At 41.2% G+C, this 24413-nt stretch overlaps 2 protein-coding genes across 2 annotated transcripts; one reads left to right on the forward strand and one right to left on the reverse strand.

Moving 5' to 3' along the window:
• Positions 1 to 910: 910 nt before the first annotated feature.
• On the forward strand, positions 911 to 14745 carry LOC131460543 (NLR family CARD domain-containing protein 3-like). Its single transcript, XM_058631140.1, is given in 8 exon segments — positions 911 to 1196; positions 1559 to 1708; positions 3522 to 3641; positions 4272 to 4483; positions 4879 to 6694; positions 7314 to 7487; positions 10572 to 10745; positions 11352 to 14745. Coding segments are annotated over 7 exon segments (2883 nt in total). The 5' UTR covers positions 911 to 1196; position 1559; the 3' UTR covers positions 11590 to 14745.
• Positions 14746 to 19208: 4463 nt separating this feature from the next.
• LOC131460544 (protein EFR3 homolog B-like) lies at positions 19209 to 22021 on the reverse strand. The gene has a single exon (XM_058631141.1). It carries the CDS (start codon positions 21942 to 21944, stop codon positions 19491 to 19493), a length of 2454 nt encoding a protein of 817 aa, XP_058487124.1. The 5' UTR covers positions 21945 to 22021; the 3' UTR covers positions 19209 to 19490.
• Between the last annotated feature and the right edge of the window lie 2392 nt (positions 22022 to 24413).

The following is a 24413-nucleotide window of genomic DNA, read 5'->3' on the forward strand; positions in this document are numbered from 1 at the left end:
CTTTAGGGAGGTTTCATACTGAGACGTCATTGCAAATCACGGGGATACAGCTGGTCACTGCACATTTTTGATACATTTCGGTAAAAACAGCCCTCAGGCTCTGAGTCTGGGGGGCCCCCTATCGGCTCGGGACCCCAAGCAGTTGCCTGCCTTGTCTGTTCACAAGCTGCGCATCTGACTGTTATCATTATATTAATATCATTCTTACATTAAAATTATATTAATATAACGATCAGAAAATATTAAAATCAATTCAGGCCAGAAAACCTGCAGACCTATGATCATACTGTTAGGAACAATAACTGTAAATAATAAATTAAAAAATTATTTCTGATATAAAATGTAGTAAAAAGTGCTAGAAATAACAAAGTAAAGTACAAATACGTGGAATTTACAGAGTACAGTAATGAAGTATATGTACTGCTTAATCCTGACAGATTATAATGGAAACTTCCAGCCTGTCATAACTCCAGTCAGTCGTCTTTTGTTTTTCCTAAATGTGAAGTGCGTCATGTTTTCTTCTTTATGTCAATTCTACTCAAGCGTCCAAACGGAAACATAAAGTCCCGTCAAATGCGAACACAATGTTAAATGAGATTAAATTAAAGATTGTAAATGATCATTTTGAATAAAAATGAAATAATAATGTCATATATTCATATTATGATCAAAATAATGACTTGATTTATTAGGTTTAAGTACTATAAGTACTATAAGTGCTTAATGCACTAAAGTCGGATTAAGTGCTTTTACTGTGAACATTTGGAGTAATCCAGGGTCAAAGTTGACTTGAACAAAACTGAGGTTATTCTTTTTTTGAAGTTGTATCAAATCCACATTTTTCATTCGTAGTTTATGATTTAAATGTAATTGTACTTAGTACTTTTTGTCCTTGATGAACAAATATGCAGTTAATAAGTAATCCAGGATCTAATTTGACTTTTGCTCTCAAAACTGAGCTCATCAGCTGACTTGAATGCAGACAACAGCCCTTCAGTCACATACAGAGTAGCCTAGCACCATCTACTGGCACAAATATGTAAGTGACATGAACAGCAGGTTTCATAAAACACCTTCTCTGACAGAAAACTCCTGATGTGTTACAGTTTTCTCTCGTGTGATCACTGGACTGAACACAGATCCACATCAGACGTCCTCCAGGAAACATGAAGGAGATTTTCCACTCAAACTGAGAGGTAACTCTTTAAAGTGCTTTCAATATGATGCTTTCAGTGGAGCAGTGATAAGTCAGTGAGGAGCTCATTTGCACAAACTCATGACAACAACAAAGAGAAGACGTGCTTTTTATATATGAGGTTTACACTTTACACTATAAAACAAGTTATTCTCTGTAAATCTGTATATTGGGACGGTTTATACATTCAGTCTGTCTGTAATGATCTGGCTTTGTCTCTGTGTTTCATGTCTTCATAAGTTTTCATTATCAGCTGTTGTTTGCTTGGCGACACACATCTTCTCCATTTCTGCATCAGTAAAGTGTGTGTCTGTGTGTGTGTGTGTGTGTCTGTGTGTGTGTCTGTGTGTGTGTGTGTCTCAGAATGACTGAAGTCCAGCAGATGAGTGGTTGTGTGGAGGAAGATGAGGACAGAGCAGAGTCTCCAGGACCCAGCGGTCTGTCTGTGAAGAGTGACCGGTGTATGAAACCACCTTTAACCTTCAGTGATGAACCTGGAGCCTCAGAGACAAAGTAAGAGACACTTTGTCCTGTGAAGAAGTCACAAACAAACCTGTGTCCTCACAAAGACAGTATCACACACACACACACACACACAGCTGTTTTACCGTCATAAAAACTTTTATCCTGAGAAAACTTGTAACAATGCACTGACAATAAGACAACAACAGACTTTGTTGTGCGCTAAACACAAATGCAAAAAACACAAAAAACGAGTGGAAAACTCAACTAGAAGTGAGTGAAAAAGTCACTAGAAAGATTCATGTGATTGGTTCTACAACAACATCAAAGTCATTTGTCATCAGCTGTGAGTTTTTAAACCAGCTGCAGTTGTCCTTGGGTCACATGACTCACTGCACGTCATCATGATGACATCCATTGTATTGATCTTTGTCTAAATGTTCAGAAATAGCAGGCTTGATCATATTGACCATAACTCTTTGGAAACACTGTATTTCCTGTACTTGTTTGTGTTGTTTTCAGCCGGACATGAGAGCTTCAGCACAGGAATGATAATAGAACGCTTCCATAGCTCTGGAACAACAGGATTCTCTGTCAGTTTTTCAAAGATTGCACAGAAAGCATCATGAAGTTCAGGAGAGCAGTTTTTTAGCACAGAGGCTGAGAAACCATCAGGTCCTGTAGATTTCTGACTACCGTCATGTCTAAATGCTGACTGTACCTGTAGAGCAGGGCCGTCACACTCTAATGACCTGGGGGCCAATGAGCGTCTATTCTGGTCAAGAGGGGGCCGGACTACGGAACATAGAGTCGTCAAAAAACAAGTGTTCAGTAGCACGAGCTTCAAGTTAAAACACAATCTTGCATCATGATATCACACGTATACTTTGTGATACTGTTTATGATGCAAAATCAATCTGTTCATATCAAATACACATTTATTTCAAATGACGCAAATAATAACGTGGAAGGTCATACAGCGGCGACACGTGGCGAACCCAGATCAGCACGAACTTAAAGAAAAAGAAAGAAGACGCACTTCTCCATCACTCTGCTCCACGCTCATGAACTGCAATCAGACGCAGCTTTGATTGAACACGCTCAGTATCACAGGTGGCTCGTCACTTTCACAAATGAAGTTAGCCCTACATCAATAAACAATCAATACAAATAAACAAAGAATAACTGAGGGCACAGTTCAACAGTGGACAACTGTAATGAAACCATCAAACTAGGACTGATGATGGGGAGTCAGGGAGTGCAGCAGTTCCCTGACCTCACTTTTGAATCCATGGAACCTTTTGACAACTTTTCACCTTTCACGTGTCGAGTACAAATTGGCGCTTTATAATAATAATAATAATAATAATAATGACATAATAATAATAATAATAATAAGAAGGATAACAATGGTTTCCTCACACAAATTTGTGCCAGGAGCCGTTTCAGCCACTGCCATTCGTGGCTCGGTCCCTAACAAGCTTATTTATATATGTAATTGAATGTTGTATGTCATAAATTTAATAATGTGATCATTATGAGTGAATGTCTTATTAATACTTTTTCTAAAAACATATTCTATCACCTCGCTGGCAGCTGTGCCTCAGCTACACACTGTGTTTAAAACAAGGTGAGGTCGTGGGCCATGTTTGTATTATAACATGATATTTAAGTGGGGGGACCGCATGTAATCGATTGAGGGGCCACATATGGCCCACGGGCCGCCAGTTTGGCACCTGTGCTGTAGAGGATCAATCTTTACACAAAGATCAGCGACCACAGGCTGTAAACCTGAAATCTGTTTGTGATCAAAGTGTCTAAACAAAGACCATCATCAGTGATCATGTGATGTTTGTGTTTGCAGAGGTCAGAACCAGAGACAGAGAGCAGAGTCTCCAGGACCCAGCGGTCTGTCTGTGAAGAGTGACCGGTCTATGAACAGACCTTTAAAGTTCCATCATGAACCTGGAGCCTCAGAGACAAAGTAAGAGACTCAATAAATAATGCTCTCAAATCAATATGATATGCTCTTGAATTAAGATAAGAAATAACCTCCATCTGTTGGAGGGAAACGTCCAAACTTCAGAGCAGCTCTGAAAGCAGCTTCACATCAACAGCTCATTTCTTTTATTTGTGGTTCAAATTGAATTTGACTGGACTTTTGTGAAGGAAGAAGAACTAAATGTGTGTGTGAGCAACAGACTGAACTGAACTGATTCAGAATCTGATGAAACGGATCAATGAGTCAAACCATTGACGAGTCAGAGAGAGTGTGAGGATGAGCCTCAGGGTTAGACCTTTACAACAGTCCATCAGAACCACTGTGAGACAAAGCTGTAAGGATGTCTTCACAGAGACATGTCCGCCTCTCCCCAACGTGTCAGTGATAAAGAAATGTCTCCACAGATACATGTCCACCTGTCCCCGACATGTCAGTGATAAAGAAATGTCTTCACAGAGACATGTCCACCTGTCCCCGACATGTTAGTGATAAAGAAATGTCTCCACAGAGACATGTCCACCTGTCCCCGACATGTCAGTGATAAAGAAATGTCTTCACAGACACATGTCCACCTGTCCCAGATGTGTCAGTGATAAAGAAATGTCTTCACAGACACAAGTTTGCTGTTTCTGTGGACGAGCAGACGTCCCGCTGTCCTCTGTGTCAGGACGTCCTGAAGGATCCAGTCTCCACCAGCTGCGATCACCGGTTCTGCAGACACTGCATCTCCTCATACTGGGACCAGTCTGGTCCACCAGTAGACTCCCGCTGTCCCCAGTGTGGGAAAAGACCCAGGACAGGACGTGGACCACAGAGCATCTTTGGTAAGGAGAGCAGCTCCCATCAGCACTAGCAGACTTTAGAAATGAAAAACCGGAGAAAACTATTTAAAAGTTAAAAATGTGACTCATGTTAACTCCATGATGGAGTGTAACTCTCTGCTGCCCCCTGCAGGTTGAAGAAATAAAGGTTTCCCCTCATTTTGCTGCTTTTCTCTCATGATTGTTCTCTTGTATGCAGATGATACTCTTTCCTTCACAATCATCACAGTTCTTCTAGAATGATTCAGTCTTTCAGAATAAAGTTATTCAAGTCATTACAGTGAAAATGTAGTTTTTCATTTGACAACAAACAACATAAAACAACAACGTCACCGAAAAACATGACACTGATGAAAATAATCCTCAGTTGCTCACATTCTTTGTCTCTTGTCTTTCAGCAGATGTTGGTCTGCAGAAGGTTCTAGATGAACATAAGATCAGTCTGAGGAGCAGATTTGAACATGTGACTGAAGGAACTGAAGGAACAGGAAGTAGAACCCTCCTGAACAGGATCTTCACTGAGCTCTACATCACAGAGGGACAGAGTGAAGAGGTCAATACTCAACATGAGGTGATGCAGCTGGAGACGACCTCCAAGAAGAAGATGGTCCAGGACACTCCCATCAAGTGCTGTGACATCTTTAAAGCCTTACCTGACCTGCAGGGGAGCATCAGAGTCGTCCTGACCAACGGCGTTGCTGGTGTTGGAAAAACCTTCTCGGTGCAGAAGTTCACTCTGGACTGGGCCGAGGGTTTGGAAAACCAGGATGTGAATCTGCTGATTGTGCTCTCGTTCAGGGAGCTGAACCTGATCAGAGATCAGCAGCACAGTCTTCTCACGCTGCTCCATGTTTTCTATCCAACATTAGAGAAGGTCAGAGCAGAGGAGCTTGCTGTCTGTAAACCTTTGTTCATCTTTGACGGCCTGGATGAAAGCAGACTCTCACTGGACTTCAGCAGCAGGACGCTGGTTTCTGACGTCACACACATGTCATCAGTCAACTCGCTGCTGACCAACCTCATCCAGGGGAATCTGCTTCCCTCGGCTCTCGTCTGGATAACATCTCGACCTGCGGCGGCCTATCAGATCCCTCCTACATGTGTTGCCAGGGTAACAGAAGTACGAGGCTTCACTGACGACCAGAAGGACGAGTACTTCAGGAAGAGATCCAGAACTGAAGATCTGTCCAGCAGAATCATCTCACACATCAAGACGTCCAGGAGCCTCCACATCATGTGTCAAGTCCCAGTCTTCTGCTGGATCAGTGCTACAGTTCTGGAGCACATGTTGACCACAGAGCAGAGAGGAGAGCTGCCCAAGACCCTGACAGACCTGTACTCACACTTCCTGCTGGTTCAGACCAAGAGGAAGAAGAAAAAGTACGATAAAGGACATGAGACAAGTCCACGGGAGCTGATGGAGGCCGATGGGGACTTTCTTCTGAAGCTGGGGAGGCTGGCCTTTGAACATCTGCTGAAAGGAGACATCATGTTCTACCAAGAAGACCTGGAGCGGTGTGGTCTTAGTGTGACAGAGGCCTCGATGTACTCAGGAGTTTGTACGGAGATCTTCAGAAGAGAGAGCGTGATCTTCCAGAAATCAGTCTACTGTTTTGTTCATCTGAGCATTCAGGAGTTTCTGGCTGCAGTCTACATGTTCCACTGTTTCAGACAAGAAGATAAAGACAGGAAGACAGAGGTACTGCAGGACTTCTTCAGAAAAAAAGTTGATGATGATGATGGTGGTTACACTTCTCTGGATGTGTTCCTGAAAGCAGCCATGGAGAAATCCCTTCAAAGTGAAAATGGTCACCTGGACCTGTTTGTTCGCTTCCTTCATGGACTCTGTCTGGAGTCCAACCACAGACTCTTAGGAGGTCTGCTGGGTCAGACTCAGAACAGTCCAGAAATCATCCGGAGGGTCATTGAGAACCTGAAGAAGATGAACACAGAGAACATCTCACCTGACAGAAGCATCAACATCTTCCACTGTCTGACAGAGATGAACGAGCAATCAGTGCATCAGGAGATCCAAGAGTTCATGAAGTCAAAGAACAGAGAACAGGAACTCTCTGAGATCCACTGCTCAGCTCTGGCCTACATGCTGCAGATGTCTGAGGATGTTCTGGATGAGTTGGACCTGAACAAGTACAGAACATCATACCAGGGGAAACAGAGACTGATTCCAGCTGTGAGGAACTGCAAGACGGCTCGGTGAGTTCAGACATGATCAATAATTCATTCATGGTTTGGTTTATTAAATACACACAGAAGTCAGTTCTTCTCATTCTCCTCTCATTTGTTTCTGGAGATGTTTTAAATGATGAAAGTGAAGATTTATCAGCTGGTTGTGATTCTTGTTTTGAACTGAATGAAAACACCAAATCACAACATTCTCTCAAGTCTCTGTTCATGATAAGACAGAAAGACAAGAGAAACCAACAGTTCACACAATGAACAAACACTAGGGGGCCTTGGAGAGAAAATCTGTGACAGAACCAGACTCAAACATGTGCAGCATCTGCCTCGACCGGTTGTGGTGAAAGGACAAAATGGAGGACAGAAGAGGGGGAGAGAAAGTGAAAGAGGGAGGCGAGGTAGAGACAGAAGAGAGAGACCAGGAGCAGAAATATAACAGTTGTGTCAGCTTCTAAGTTTAAACAGGACTTATGACATTTTTATACAACTACAATGTTATTGATGTTCTATTAATGAGACATAAACTTTAGACTGATATCAACTTTAATTATAGTATCATATTAATAATAATAACAATACTACTGGTTTCAAGCAGCAACTTTGTCTAAAGTCTCATCTTTTATTCTTTATTCAGGTTGAGGGGCTGCAGTTTGACAGAGATCAGCTGTTCTTCTCTGGCCTCAGCTCTGAAGTCTAACCCCTCACACCTGAGAGACCTGGACCTGAGCTTGACCCAGCTGCACGATTCAGGAGTGAAGCTGCTGTGTTCTGGACTGGAGAGTCCACATTGTAGCCTGGAGACTCTGGGGTGAGTTCACTGACTCTCTGTTACTGTTGTAAATCTCAGATGTTTCATCCACAACTGAAAGTCATTCATGTTGTCACATGAGTTGAATCAGTGATGGTTGTTCCATGTTTCCACTTTTTCTTCCCTCAGATGTAGAATCAGGATCTTTTCACAGCTGAAGTGTTTTTTGTTTTCTAAAGTGTTTCAGTCGCTCTAGTTTTCACGTCAGTCGCAGCTTTGACCTTTTCTGACTGAACTTGATGTTTTTCACTTTCTCCTCTGACACGTTCACATGTAGCCAATCAGAATGAGTGTTGTTGATGATGTCACAGCTGTGACTGTTTACGAACAAACAGGAGCGTCCTCGGTTGGCTCAAGATGGCGACCTGGGTGGTTGGAGTGCGGTGGGCTCCCAAACTTGAGCTCCCAAACTTGAGTTTTTTGACGTTGTACCAAGTCAAAAAATGGCAACTAAACCAACTATTATGACTGCTGTGGCTACTCTGTGAGGATAGAGCACGTTGTAAGTAAATTGATGGACACCTCTTGCGGTTTTCTTGTGAAGTAAGGCGTTAAAGTTATCGAGTTCAACTTCCTAGCTTTGTTAGTATAGCATTAGCTTTAACAAACCACTGGAACCATGCCAAAAAGAGAAGTGAAATCCAATAGCAGTACCAACGTCACGTCACTACTTCAACATGAAGTTGAAGGTTTTGACGGTTTGGTCACACCGCTACCAGTTACGCCGAGTAAAGGCCCGGCCCCAAAGAAACAGCGTCGAAAAGGCGGAGGTGATGCTGACGATGTTTCCAATGCTGAAATCATGAATGCAGTGGTGGAGTTAACAAAACGCTTCACTGCGCTTGAGCAAAACATCTCCAGAAACCCTGAAGCCATTACGACAGTCTGCGAGCAGTTGAAAGGGATGGAATTCCAAGTTGAAAATAACAAAGAACACATTAAAGAAATGTCAGGACAAGTCTCACAACTGCAACAGAGAAGTGAAAATAGCGAGCGGTTCAGCAGGCGCTGGAATCTCCGCATGCATGGATTAGGAGAGACACCTGCAGAGAACATCAGAGGGGAGATCATCAAGTTGCTGGCGCTGCTCGCACCTGAAGACAAAGAAAAGCTGGGCTTTCTCGTTGACACAGTGCATAGAGTTGGAGTTCCCCGGGATAATGCAGCACGACCTGTCATCGTGCAGTTCACAATGAGATCCTTTGGAAACAAAGTCTGGAAGATTTCACGTGGCACTGAGATTCTCAAGGAGAAGAAACTACTGGTTAAGGAAGATTTGACACAAACCGACAAGATGGAAAGAAACAAGCTCTGGCCGCTTGTGGAAGCTGCCAGAAAGCAAGGGAAACGTGCTGGTGTTCGTGGTCCAGAAGCCTATATTGAAGGAAGAAAGGTGACTTGTTAAGTTTACAATGGGTTCTGGACTTTAAGGGTTATGTTAAATAAGTCACAGGAGCACTTTTGGTTTTGGGGATAATTTTATTAATAGTATAATAATGTTTTATAAAGATATAAACAGCTCTGTCATTTTATATCCCAGCATTTCCAAAAGGTTTCCAATTTCAAGAGGTGTACGCCAAGGATGTCCTATTTCTTGTTTTTTATTTTTGATTGTGGCTGACGTTTTGTTGTTAAATATCTCACATAGCCCCGATATTCATGGTTTGACCATCTTTAACAGAGAGATCAAAATGACACAGCTAGCCCATGATACACTATTGTTTCTAAGGGATAAAGGGCAAATACAAAGTGCATTACGTGCAACTGGTGCATTTTCAGAAGCTTCGGGTCTTAAACTTAATCTCAACAAAAGTCAACTTTTATGTTTCTATGAGACTGAAGAGAAACTTATGTTTGATATTCCTGTGAAACAGTGTGTTAAATATCTTGGTGTTCACATTTCCAAGGACATGACTCTCAGACAACAGCTACATTTTCTTCCCAAAATGAAGAAAACTAAGACAATTTTGAATTGATGGCTTCAGAGAGACCTTTCAATATTTGCTAGAGTGTTATTGTCAAAAGCTGAAGGTGTATCAAGATTAGTTTATCCTGCTTTGTCACTTTTTGATATGTTCTGCACAGAAATCAATCATTTATGTATTACATTTGTGTGGAAAAATAGGAGACATTGCCTCAAAAAAGAAATTCTCACTTTAGAGAGAGCAGAAGGAGGATTGGGCGTCTTAGATTTGATCAGTTTGAATTGCACCTTTAAGATCAAATGGCTTCAGAAATGTTTGGAATGTCCGGAATCGCTATGGAATTTTATACCATATAATATCTTTGAAAATGGAAGCAGCTTCAAGTAGAGAAGTTTATTCAGAACGGGACTGGTCATGTCATAGCAATTGCCCCAAAGGATATTGTCACTGAATTGAATTGTAGCAACAGATCTTTAAATCACATGGCAAATCTCATTCTTGCAATTGGCAAATTCAATATTCATAAAGCACGATTCTCTAAATCCTTCCCTAACATGAACAGTTTTACAGTTGAATTCAACTTGTACATAGATACTTTATCCTCTATGTCTAACAAAAAAAGTGCCAGCGCACATTACTGTATTTCCATGAGTTCTTTTCCGTAGCCCCTATTTAAGACATTATGGCTTTTCTTTTTGTGTGTTTATTTATTTCATTTTTGCATTTGTTTTTATGTTTTTTATTTGGTAAATATGTGATTTGTATGACTTGTTTCATGTTTTACTGATATGCACTTTGTATTAATCTGTACTAATTTCTGTATATCATTGTGGCTAAATGTCTGTATGTTCCTAGTCTTGAATAAAAAGTTAAAAACTTAAAAACTTAAAAAAAAGATCTCAAGGTAGAAACTTAAAGAACTAGGTTCACATACTTGTGCTGCTGTCTTTACATGGAGCTTCCTCTCATCTTCAAATCAGCTGCTGTTTTTTTTAAACTTTCATTTCATTTACATTAAACTCATTTTATTCACTGATGAATAAAATAAACTCCTTAAACACACACACACACACGCACACACGCACACACACACACACACAGTGTCACACACACACACACACACATTGTTCTGAAGTCTCGTGTTTTATTCTTTATTCAGGTTGAGGGACTGCAGTTTGACAGAGATCAGCTGTTCTTCTCTGGTCTCAGCTCTGAAGTCCAACCCCTCACACCTGAGAGACCTGGACCTGAGCTGGAACAAGCTGCAGGATTCAGGAGTGAAGCTGCTGTGTTCTGGACTGGAGAGTCCACATTGTAGACTGGAGACTCTGGGGTGAGTTCACTGACTGAAGCTGCTGTTGTTTTTTTAAACTTTCATTTCATTTACATTAAACTCATTTTATTCACTGATGAATAAAATAAACTCCTTAAACACACACACACATACACACACACACAGACACAGTCAGACACACACACACAGTCACTCACACACACACACGCACACACAGTCACACACTCACACACTCACACACACACAGTCACACACACACACACAGACACACATACACACAGACACACACACACACAGACAGACACACACACAGTCACACACACACACACAGACACACATACACACAGACACACACACACACAGACAAACACACACACACACACACACACAGACAGACACACACACACAGACACACACACACAAAGTCACACACGCATACACACACGCACACACACACACACAGTCACGCACACACACAGTCACACACACACACACACACACAGTCACACACACACACAGTCACACACAGTCTCTCACACACAAAGTCACACAGTCACACACACCCACACACACACATACACACACACACACACATACACACACAGACACATTGTTCTAAAGTCTCATGTTTTATTCTTTATTCAGGTTGAGGGGCTGCAGTTTGACAGAGATCAGCTGTTCTTCTCTGGTCTCAGCTCTGAAGTCCAACCCCTCACACCTGAGAGACCTGGACCTGAGTCATAACCAGCTGCAGTATTCAGCAGTGAAGCCTCTGTGTGATCTTCAGAAGAGTCCAGACTACAGACTGGAGACTCTGAAGTGAGTAGAGTGTTGTTCTAATCACAGTCAGACAAACATCAGTGTTTCCTCAGTGAAGCTGTGACAGCACAATAGTGACAGACTTCATGATTGGACACAAAGACACAGAGAGACAACAGACGAGCCACGAGCTGCTGCTACTCACAGACTAGAGCTGAGCGCCTCACATGATGAGCGTCCATCAGCTGTTTGTAGTTTGACTTCATCACAGATTATAGATCCACTGTATCATACACTGTAAAAACAGCAGCACATCTTGTTTGGTTAGAAAACGTCAAAGTAGCCACTTTCAGACTGGAACGTCATTTTCCTTCAAACTCTGACAAAAGCATCAAGAAATGAGCAAAATATAAAGAAATGATCTTTATCACAAGCAAAGAAATGAAAGTGAGTCTTCTCTGACTTTAAGAATTGACACCTTGGCAAGGGAGAACCCAAAAGCACGACAACGAGGCAGGAAAACGCAGATTACTAAGTCCAAAAGCAGGAATTCAGTCACAAACAGGCAAACACATCAGAACAAGAAGACTAACTAGAAATGCTGGAGCAAAAAACCAACACAAGACCATCTGAAAATGGGCTGCTATATAATCACTGAGGGACTAATGAGCCAATGGAAAACCAGGTGAGGGAAATGAGTTGATTGCATGGAAGAAAGATGACAGGAGAACTAGTGACAAGACATGGAAACAAATGAAAAAGACATGAAACAAACTAAGAGTTAGTGTAAGTACGTAAGTACAGAGAGAGTGAATTTGACCTTTGTGTTTTAAACACAGCAGTAGTGAAGCAGGAGCAGCAGGGATTTCATTCAAACTGTTGTTTGTTACTGTTTATTAAAGCTTACATGAAGTTGTCATTCTCTTCTTTTAAGACAATGTTAGAGTTAGTTTTCTTCACTTTTTCTGTCAAAAATGAGGACAATTTCCCAGAAAGTAGACTTCATTGACCTTTTTTTAAAAGTCTTCCACAAACACCTTCAAGTGTAAACCACATAAAACCACGAGAAAGTCATTTACATTCACATTATATCAAATAACATGAAGAGGCTGCAGACACAGACATGATAGTGACTCTGCTGTAAACATGAACACTGGAGTGACAAACCCCGCCCCTTTCTGTTGGACCTCAGGTTAAAGCTCCGCCTCCAAGACTCTGTAACATGAGTCAAAATCAAAGTTCTCTCTGGTTTAAGGTTTATAGACAAATTCTGCATGAACAGAATATAAACACAACTTTTTCCTGAAGAAATATGCAAATGAGTGACGAGTATCGTCACCGTGTGTGTGTGTGTGTGTGTGTGAGAGGCAACATGAAACAGTGGCAACAACAATTCAATCAAAAAACCAAATGTCCCTGAAATATATCTACTAACAAATACTTTCCATCAAAGTACACAGAGTACGCATTTAAGGCCACAGCTGAACATGTGACCTTGACTTCCATGTCAACAGAGATGAACATAAAGAAACAGCAACCCCTGCTGGTGAGGAGTAGTTCCTGCAGCACTATAGATGCACTATATGGACAAAAGTATTTGAATTGACGTGTTTCAATGGGGCTTTGGACTCTCGGCCTCTTCTCTCAGTGAAGGACAATCTGAAGTTCAGCAGACGCAGACATTTCTACTCCAACATGACTGTGTCCCAGTGGACAAAGCAACCACTATAAAGACATGAGCCCTGACCTTTAACCCCATCCAGCACCTTTGGGATGAACTGGAACAGAGATTAAGAGCCAGACCTTGTGGTCCAGCATCAGTGTGTGACCTCATCAATGCTCGACACAATGAATGGACACTAATTCTCACAGAAACTTCAAAGTGTTGAGCAAAGTCTTCCAAGAAGAGTTGAAGCTGTTAAAGCTGCAAAACTCCATATGAAAATACTGTGAATGTATTTGAATACTTCATAGTAGTCCAAATACTTCTGTTGATTTGTTTTCACACAACTCCAAACAACCAGTGTTTGGTGAATGAGTGAATGTGAGCTGTTGTAACATGTGATGTTATTATTCCACATCTGAGCTGCATCACTGACTCTGACTCTGACTCTCTGTCGTCTTCTCTCAACAGGTGGTGAACGTGATGAATGTGTGTGTGTGTGCGTGTGTGTGTGTGTGTGTGTGAGAGTGTGAGTGTGTGTGTGTGTGAGAGTGTGTGTGTTTGTGTGTGTGTGCGTGCGTGCGTGCGTGTGTGTGTGTGTGTGTGTGTGTGTGTGTGACGCTGCTTCAACAGATCTGTGACAGAACTCCAACGATGATGGTGTGATTTTTCACTCCTAACGTCCTGAACCTGTGACGAGCTGTTTCAACATTTAACATAATGTGTCTTTAATCCAAGAGTATTCATCTACAATGTTAATAATATCCATAACCTTTATTCCATTATGTATAATTACATATCTAACAGTTTACCCCTGACCAGTCAACATGTGTTTCCTTTTCATTTCCATCAGTTAAATGTATCTATGTTGTCTACTGATGAGTTTTAAAAAATGCTTTTTAAATATTTGACAGAATAATTGCTTCAATATTCAAAAACTCTAAACTCCAGCTCATGAGAGCTAATGAAAATAATGCCTGGTTCACAGTATGTGGAGCTAAAGAGAGTGTTTGTTTTAAATCAGTGGAATGTTCCTTTGTTTACTTCAAACCTTAAAACAGTGCTTGTTGATCCATGATTTCACTGATCTTTTTGTGAAATGATGGTTTATCATTATGGTCTGGTCCTTAGAACACTAATGAGGCTTTTAGGGACTTTAAAGGGGGCTGAGACCTTGTTTTAGGGTTAGGCATTTGATTGTCATGGTGAAGGTTCAGGAATGCATTCTGTCTACGAGTGTCCTCACTAAGAATGCTGTACAAGAGTGTGTGTGTGTGTGTGGGGGGGGGGGGGGCTTGAGATGTATAGAATGACTCAGCTCTTATGAAACTAAGACACTGATCCTGGTTTGGGTTTTTCCAGACAGAAATGGTCCTAACAGGGTAACAAATACAAGAACACACACATATTCTTGTACAGCAGTGGTCACCAACGTGGTGCCCGCGGGCTCATTTCACTTCACCTCACTTGCATGTATCCATATGATCACTGAGTAAAATGTCTTTGATATTGTTTATAAAACTGTGATCATCGTTAGTCAGCACTGAAATGAATGTGTATGCAACTGAATGCATAATATTCATCATTTAAATGGTCATTAAATGTATGAAATGTTAATATGGTAGCCTTCCATATTATTCTCTACCCTTCAGGTAGCTCTGGGTCTCAAAAAGGTTGGTGACCCCTGTTGTACAGTGTTCTTCTTGAGGACACCCAGAGACATCATTTTATGTCAAAAAGAAAAATGGAAGTTAAAGGAATACTTCACTGATTAGCATGTAGCTTTGTATCGCTAGAATAGCAGTAGTATTTGTTCTCCCTCAGTTTTCCACTGAGTTGTAAAAAAAGCAGCGTGGGGCAAACTTGGACCCATAGGGGGACGAGACTTCATTCCCAGAATGTAAACACGGTGTCCGCCATCTTTGCTAACGGTTATGCTAACTGGCTCTTGCTCTGCAGAGTAAACTGAGAACGACAATGATCGAATGTAGTTTTCAAACTGATATGGCTGCGAGGGAAAAAACCTGCATTTCAGTGAAAACTAGAAGACGGCGGGTGGCGGCGAGCTGTGGTTATTACGACAGGGTTAACACAACCCTAACCCATCTGAAACAAAGCCAAAACACATGAACACAAACATGAAACGGCGCAAAACCAAAAACACACAAATCCCAAAGCAACTGCAGGAGAGAAAACCTGCATTCAATAACAGAAGTGCTCCGGGCCTGTGGGGGGCGCTGTCGTGCAGCTCTACGACCAGCTGTTCTGACTACATCATTCTTTACATACTGTTGAACGAGAGGATCAAAGTTCTCCTGCTGTAACCCCGCAGTAGTTTGTGACTCGTGGTAAAGCCGCCGTCATGTGACCGTGCTCGACCAATAAAGGAGCCGCTTTTTGTAAAGAAAAGAATCAAATGTCAGAAAACAGTAACGACGACGAGGAAAATCCTCAGTCCTTAAAGAAAGTGATGTGTAAGAATTATAAACGCTGTATTTCATCATAGACAATCCTGTCGTTTTGTTACGATCTAAACATGTAAATCTTACAATATATGACACTGTGTTTATATATATGCCAAACAAGTTTCTGACTTCCTGGTTTATTTCCGGGTTGTGCGGCCCATAGAGCATGTGCAGTAGTGTTACTCCCATAATGCCTTTCATCTATGTGAACGACTTGCTCGGCGCGTCCATGAACAGTGAAAGGCATGATGGGAGTACGCTACTGACGTGCACAAGCGGATTTCATGAAGACCTATGGCACGTTTGCGTCCGGCTTTAAACCATGGATTTGTAAATGAAAACCAACGATAGTGAATACAGTAAAGTGAAAAGTATAATTACGTCATTACAGTTAAAATGATCAATTTAATGGTTCATTTAATTGACAGTGAATATTAGATTATATGTGTTGTTACAAGAATGATGTTGTTTTCTTCCATTCACTGATAAACTGTATGATAATCACTGTCACATGACTCAGGGGTTATATATATTATTGTCCAAGAAAATAAGTACTTTTAAAAAAAAACAATTTGATTGAATATTAACCATGAATATGATTTTTGGTCTCATTGCTATGCTTTGTATTTTGGTTTAAATTTGAAAGTTCAAATTTTTGTATAGGTGGTTTACAAATAAAGCTAACTTATCTTTATAATTACAATTTATGGTAAATATAATAATCATAAAATATTAAAACAGTCAGGCCAGAAAACCTGCAGACTCACAATCATATTATTAGGAACAATAACAATGTGTTAAACGTGGTTTAAAACTCCAGATTTTTTCACTCAACATTTTACTTCAACTCTAATTCATGTGTTCATCACATTTATCACTAACTTTATGAACAGATAGTGATGATAAGACCAGCAGCCTCCCCGGGAATCAGTGGTGAAGTGAGCGCAGGTCTGAGGTCATCACACCGTCATCTGCCCCGTGTTCACGATATCAGCATGAATCCACACAGCAGCTCGTTAATACATCGATAATAAGTTTGAAATAAATCCTAATGAGCAACGAATAAATAACTAAAACCTGTTTTGTCCTAATATTTTATTATTCACATTTCTCATAAAGCTTTCACATCGTACGGTTCCCCGACAGCAGCCGTTCCCGACACGTCATGACCGCGCTTTGCTGTGCTCGTACACAGCTGTGACGTCACTCTGGGAAATAAGATGTTTCTGGGCTTTTTATAGCCTTTAGGAAGGTTTTACAAATGTGAAACTCCATGAATTGAAAATATAGAATATAAAGATCTATACATGCCTGTGTCCATGTCTCCAGGTGTCCTGTGGACACTTTTACAGGCGTCTCTTTTACTATTGTGCTCAATGGGAAAATTGCTTTTTGGGCTGCATGAGTATTTCTTGTTGCAGTAGCTTCCTTAGGCCCACCCACAAACAAAAGACCACGGCACAAAGAACGTGAAAGTGTATTTTCAAACAATAAAATACAATATTTTTGAATGATTAAATCAATATTTTTTGCTTCTTGAAATTGTTGTTTGAAAATCTTATTCAATATAAATCGGTTTTGTGTCAGTGTTTAAACCAAACTACAGTACAACAAGGTATGTTCGGACAAGTATATTTTTCGTCTTCTACGGCCAGAAGCAGAGGTGTTGGAATACTTATTAGACATACTCTGCCCTTTAAAGTGGTGAAATGCCTTAAAGATAAAAAGTCCTAAAACGCCAGCAAGTCCTAAAACGCCATCAAGTCCCAAAACGCCAGCACGTCCCAAAACACCAGCAAGTCCTAAAACGCCATCAAGTCCCAAAATGCCAGCAAGTCCTAAAATGCCATCAAGTCCCAAAACGCCAGCAAGTCCTAAAACGCCAGCAAGTCCTAAAACGCCAGCAAGTCCCAAAACGTCAGCACGTCCTAAAACGCCAGGAAGTCCTAAAACGCCATCAAGTCCCAAAACGCCAGCAAGTCCTAAAACACCAGCAAGTCCCAAAACATCAGCACGTCCTAAAACGCCAGCAAGTCCTAAAACGCCATCAAGTCCCAAAACGCCAGCACGTCCCAAAACGCCAGCAAGTCCTAAAACGCCAGCACGTCCCAAAACGCCAGCAAGTCCTAAAACGCCAGCAAGTCCTAAAACGCCATCAAGTCCCAAAACGTCAGCATGTCCTAAAACGCCAGCAAGTCCTTAAACGCCATCAAGTAAACATGTTACACCAGAAAAACAACATGCACAGGATCAACTATCAATGCACAGCCAGTTTTTTAAGCATCAATATTAATATGAGAGCAGTCGCTTTGACTCTGACAGTCTTTATCACTAATTCCAAAAACAAACGACCAAAATAATATATTTGTTCAGATTTAAACATCATAAATTGATGTGTTGATTGCGCACTTTCCTTCTTTTTCGTTGCTGATGCATTTGCCACTATTCTTCAGGAAGAAGGCGTCAGAGACATTTGTATATTAATGTGTGGGTGGAACAGGGGCGTGGTCTGTTACTCATTCATTTCTGCTCAGTTTCACGTTTGATGGGAGGTATAAAGAAAAGATGCACAGGACTCGGCGTACGCACGGTTTTATAAATCTGAGAATTTCTTTGCGTACGTACTTTTCAAATTTTGTGAGTACGCCGTCTTTCAGTATGAAAGCTGCGCACTCTTTTATACATGAGGCCCCTGAACTTCCTGTCCCAGCGCCAGAACTAGACGGCTGGGACAAAGCTGATCTTCTCGAAGCTCATGCTCATGTCTGTCACCTTTTCTTCCAGCTGAGTCTGAAGAATAGTTTGGAATTTATAACATCAGCACAACATCAATGATGTCTTCATCATAAATTATGAATCTGACATCAGCAGTAGTACCATGTAGAGCTGCTACCACAATAGTGTGCTGCTGAAGGATTTGTGTGGATAGTAGTTAATTAGCCTTTATTGATTGATTGTGCCCTTTTTGTGCAGATTTTATTACTGACAACTAATGAAAATCCCAAATTCAGTTAAATTTTTCATTAGTTGTCAGTAATAATCATCAAAATTAAAAGAAATAAACATTTGAAATATATCAGTCTGTGTGTAATGAATGAATATAATATACAAGTTTCACTTTTTGAATGGAAGTACTGACATAAATCAATTTTTTGATGATATTCTAATTATATAACCTGCACCTGTATATAACCGCTCCCTCTTCCTTTGTCTGTGTGAGTTTGTCTTTGTCCGTCACCTAGTTACTCTTTTTTTGAGCGCTCCTCGCCGTCACGTCCTGTTATCACTGGATTTATTTGCACATGTTTGCTTCGGAGACTCTGTCTGAACTTTCAGTGGATTTTTCTGCACTCTTTGTCCAGTCCCACGTTGATCCCGCGCCTGCGTTTCTCACGCATATTTGAGGATCTCCCTTCCTGTGTCCCTTGTTGTTTTTCCAGTGTGAGAATGAAGACTGTTTCTTACCACCGTACTGCATCTGGGTCCAGTCCTGTTCGTGACATGGTGCTCCAATGTGGTTATTAATTGATTATTTAATCAATTTTGAACAATTGAATACTTTATTTCCAATAATTGAATGAAACTTAATAATTAAATCATTATTTAAAAAAAAAAAACAAACAAAAAACATATTGTGTAAATTGTGTGTATATACCGTACATGCATACAGACAGAGAGATAGGTGGCTGTGGGTGGTTTTGTTCAGGATGGCCTGAAGTTCTGCCCGCTGAGTGAAATAATTGTCATTTCAGATGACTAAGTTAAAAAAATGTTTTCAAGTGGCCTGGATACAACATTTGTTATTGCTGAATATCTCTTGTAAATGATGTGGTTAACAACTTTACAGCCATTAAAGTGTGTACAATACTTATTCAACACCTCAGTTGACTTTCTGGTTTAGTACAAAAACAGGTCAGGAAATGTCATGTCATAGATGGGTACAGATGATCTTTGACTTTGGCCATGACTTGATAACATGGTTCCAGCAGGACTGGGTGGAGGTCTAATTGTAATCTCTAAGATTTGATTTAGTCTCCTATGCAGTTGTGTGGCCCTTGGACCACAATGTGCAGCTATTTCCTTAAAGGGGGCCTTCTGAAACTTCTCCATCACTTGTCTCCTCCACTCCCTGTCCTGCTCCTCCATATCCACACTGCCCACAATGACATTTTTCAAGGCTTTGAATGTGATCTCCTCTGTCACTCTCCTCTCTTCTTTCTCTGGACTATTTCTAGACTGTAACTCCACCTGTGAGACAGTTTCACCAATGGACAGATGATCATCATCTGTGTACTGAGGAATGAAAGGTATAGAAAGTCTCTCTGTGTTATAACCACCTCCCCCAAGGACTTCAGAGATTTTTGACTGGAGAAATAAAACATCCCCTTCCACATTCTCCAGTGAGGCAGGCAGCTTGGGGTTGTCCGTGAAGACACCCTCGGGTAAAAGGTGAGGGCTATTTACCTGTCTGACCTTAATAACCTTGTGTATATACTTGCAAAAGGCTGGAATAGTGGTGAGCTGGCAAATAAGGTTGAAGTAAGCGGCAGTCAGGGAATGAATAGCACAGCGATTGTAAATAGGCAGATCCTCGTCAGTTGACAGTGCCAGGTCCTGCAATGCAACTGTCAGGCGAACGAGGTCCAGAACCACCTCTGGATTTGCCAGCTCCACACTCAAAATGGCAAACAAAGCAAAAAGGTTCTCGTAATGCTGCCTACCATTGCTCTGCTCCTTGCACGCCAAGTAGATGTGTTGGTAAAGCATCTGGCCGTGACCTTTCATGAATAAGTTATCTTGTCTGGAACACTTGACCACTTTGATCTTGAGCACAGATATGTCCAGGATGCTGCTCATGCTGAGGAGCTTGGACCTGTTGTCATGCCAATCCATGAGACTAATAAGTATTTGCAGTGCCAACAGTTGTACCTCTGGATCCTTGGTGAGAGACACGGACAGCAGTGGCTCCAGGTAAGAGCTTAGCTGGGTTTTCAGCATGTTGGTGGTATGGAAACTTGCTGTCACCTGGACTAAGGACTTAAGTAACATGACTTGAATCATCCTGGTACCCTCAGGCCCTGAGCCTGTGGATGGCACGGCTGTGTGAATACCAGGGATTTTGCCCATAATGAAGAGCATGACTTCTGACCTCTGGTAAGCTGGCAGAGTGTTGGCAAATGAACTGATGGTACGGATGACAGCCTCCTGCAGCTGCCTCTCCTCGTGAGCGTTGGTGATCTCAGATCCGATGTTGATACTGCCATCATATGAACCTGTCAACTCATAGTCAACACTCAAATGAAGCTGCTGCACCAAAGTGTTGAAAATCTCCAACACTGTGAGACCAACAGAGCAGCTGGCTGCGATGGCAGCTGCCTCCAGCAAGACCTCTATGATTCCAGCTCGCACTGTGGCTGAGTTCTTGCTGTTAGCAGCCAGGTGACCAAGAAGCTGCTGGATGACCAAGTGAGAGTGCTGAGATCGGATGGAGTACATAATGATTTTGAAGCAATGCACTGCAAAGGTTGTCCCCTCCCATAGAGAATGGTTATCTAAGTGCATTAGCACGGGTGTGATGACATTCTTGATTTTGCCATAGGCAGCTCGTCTCAGAAGCTCCCTAAAGCAGCACTCTGTCAACTCCACCAAGCCACTCTTTTCTTTCTCTGACATCCGCAGCAGCGAAGGGGAGTGGTTCTGTGTGCATTCTCCACTCTGCAAGTTGAAAAGTAGAGAGGGGACAATCTTGTCCATGAGCTCAGGGTCCCAGATATTGGCCTGTAGGTCGTCATTCACCGTCTTCCTCACTACTCCATTTAGACCCTTGATACCTGCCATGCGAATCTTGAAGCAGATGTCGGGGTCCTCGTCGCTAGAGTGGCACATGTCACTGAAACGTGACACAAAAAAATGGTAACAGCGGTGGTAGGAGGGGTTGTCCTCTTGTATGTTGGCAAACTTCACAAACGAATTGGTTCCTAGGATCTGTAGGCTAGGTTTGTCCGACTCTAGCACCTCACGCACCATCTTCAGGAAACTCTCCACAAACAGGTTGATGCTCTGAGAGCGACAGGCCATCAGCAGCTGGTCCAGCGCTTCCATTGCTATGCACACATACCTGTATCTTTGTCGAGCCACATCCTTTGACATTCTCTTAGACAGGTAAGCGCCAATACAGTCAAGCTCTTCTGGAACCGACAAGGCATAGAATGTCAGCTTCTCCATGTTGGCTTTTACTAGCCCATTCTTTTGGTTTGCTGGAAAGATGTTGTCTACCAATCGCTTGTACAGAGGACTGAGTGCTCCACAACAATCACCGATCAAGAAAGATATGATTCTTTGCAGTAACATGGTTGTGAAATTCGTTCTTTTTTAAGTAAGACTAGAAGAGAGCAGTAATGCAACTGTGTGAGTTCCAACCTAGTGGAGCACTAGAGGTTATCTTGTAATGTAAGAACTCCTTCCAGGTGACATGGAACACTAGAGAAGTCTTTGAAGAGGAGCTTTGATGCTGGGACATAATAAACATGATGGATGTTACTTTGACATGCAGATGGTCTCTGCCAGTATGGACTTCCCGGGACAATTAAAATGCTTTTTTCATGTAGTATATTCAAAGGACAACAGGCTGACCTGGGGCGCTCAAGTTTTTCCCTATAATCAGTTTTTAATATTGAGAAGAATTGTCATCTTGCCATTAAGGCACTTTTCTTTCTTTTGAAGGAGTTTTGAATGCAACAAAGAAGGACGAGACTGAGAACTTTGAACAGTGATTGCGAACTTCAGAACTTTGAACAGTGGAGGGCAGCATTACACCTCTCAGTGTACAGTCAGAAATTATTAGAGCAAGAAGTCTTTGATCTTCTGAAAAGCAACGTAATAAAGAAGAGCTTTCCTGCTAAAATGGGAATTACATGGTTTTTCCACCTGGTTCCTGTTTATAAATGTTGGTGTGTTTTTGGCATGAAATTAACTGTATTATTATGGGGAAGGAACACCATATTTCTGTATCTGTAATATGTGTTAGCTAATTAGTGTTAAATACTTTCCAGATATAATAACTATAATTAACTGTCAGGAGTAACACAAGGTGAAGGGTCTTGCCCTTAACCCACAAACCCACAACCTTTGAGTTGAAAGGAGGATCTAACTTTGTGCAGCTGTTTTTGATAAAAGGGCCCAGTTGCATGATGGTCATTTTTCCTCAGTAAGTTTACTCTATGATGACTGTATCTGCACTTTAGAGAGGAGAGGTCAAAGGGGAAGTGATCAGAACCATGATCCACGGCAGAGGAGCTGTTCAGTGTCACTGTCACTGTGCTGAAATCATTCTGGTCACTTTTTCAACAATCTATAAATGTGCCAGTGTCACACGTCATGATCCAATGACACACAGAATAATGTGTGTAATGACTCATTTACTGTCCCTGATTGTGTTTTGGAAACAATGAAAATTGAGACATTTGAATTAACAAATGTCACTCACTACAACTAATAATCACACAAATTATGAACAACATAAAACACCAGTGACTGTGATTTTTAGTTGTAGTGAGTGACATTTGTTAATTCAAATCACTTGATTTTCTTGATGTGCTTTTGATATTCATTGATCTAGATTGATTCAAGTTGCTTAATTCATATTATTAAGTTATATTGTTTATTCACTTAAACGCTCTGTGTCTTTTGTGCACGTATGCTGTGACAAACGGGGTTCAGAGAGCCAGTGCACAAATCTACTCCTTCAAAATTGTTTTATTGGGATATAAGAATTGCGTAGACTGATTTTAAACACATACCGTAGATTGATTGTCTTTTTTCGTTCTCGGGGTGGTGCCCCGATTTACAAAATAAAAATTTACTTTATTTTTCAAAAATATTTAAGAAATAAACAACTATTAAACATAATTATTTAATTATTTTTAACAATCAAATGATTGCCCATAACTGTTGTTCCCCAACAATTAAGATATATTTTGCACAGGTAGGTGGAACCACCTCCAGCTGCAGGGTCATCAGCTGGCAGCCACCTGTCACTGATGCTTCGCTACGAATTGAATATCGTAGCACAACTACATGTTAGCTCCTCCCGCTAACCTGAAGCTGCTGCAACTACTAGTTAGTAACCATGGCAACTACTGATTGAACTACTGAAGTAGAAAAGATTCACATTTAAGAAGCTGAATGTCGTGTTATGGAAGCGTTGTGATTGGAGACAAATACAGCCAGTCTAAATTTATAAAGTCTCTGATTGGTTGATTTTGTGGCACATTTGTAACGCTGTGCCAAGTTGAGTGCGCGCTTGGGGAAAGATGAGCGAGCACTCGGGTAAAGATGAGCGTGCACAGAAGGTTGAGATTTGAGATGTGAGAGGACATATGAGTCAAATTGATTAAACTGTTAAAATTAATATTTGCAAACATTTAAATACATGTATTAAGCTTGCAAAATATATTTTTCTGTGCTCAAAATCTCACATTGTTCCTTCATGAATGTGGCCTGTGAAAGAAATTCTGGAGTCATCAGTGTTCAGTGAATCATATCTTTACTTCATGCATAAAGGAGAGACCCTGTCACCAAAAAGGTCTAAATGTTCTCTCCCGTTTCTCAAGAAAGCTTTACCATTTATACAGAAACATCAAAGTAAAACAAGAACTGTTAGTAGATAGTTATCTTAACCACTACAGGAAACAGAAAGAAAACTGGTTATTTCCCACATTTCCTCCCTTTTGACACAAAGTGTCAACATATTTTTTGGGAAATCACATGGTCTCGTTAACTTACTTTTTCTATGACTACACACTGCAAACATATTAGTAT

This window comes from Solea solea, chromosome 6 (assembly GCF_958295425.1).
Source record: "Solea solea chromosome 6, fSolSol10.1, whole genome shotgun sequence".
Taxonomy (NCBI): Eukaryota; Metazoa; Chordata; class Actinopteri; order Pleuronectiformes; family Soleidae; genus Solea; species Solea solea.

What these genes read in the sequence shown, in the direction of transcription:
- LOC131460544 (XM_058631141.1), bottom strand. Translation starts at nt 21,944, where the DNA reads ATGTTACTGCAAAGAATCATATCTTTCTTGATCGGTGATTGTTGTGGA.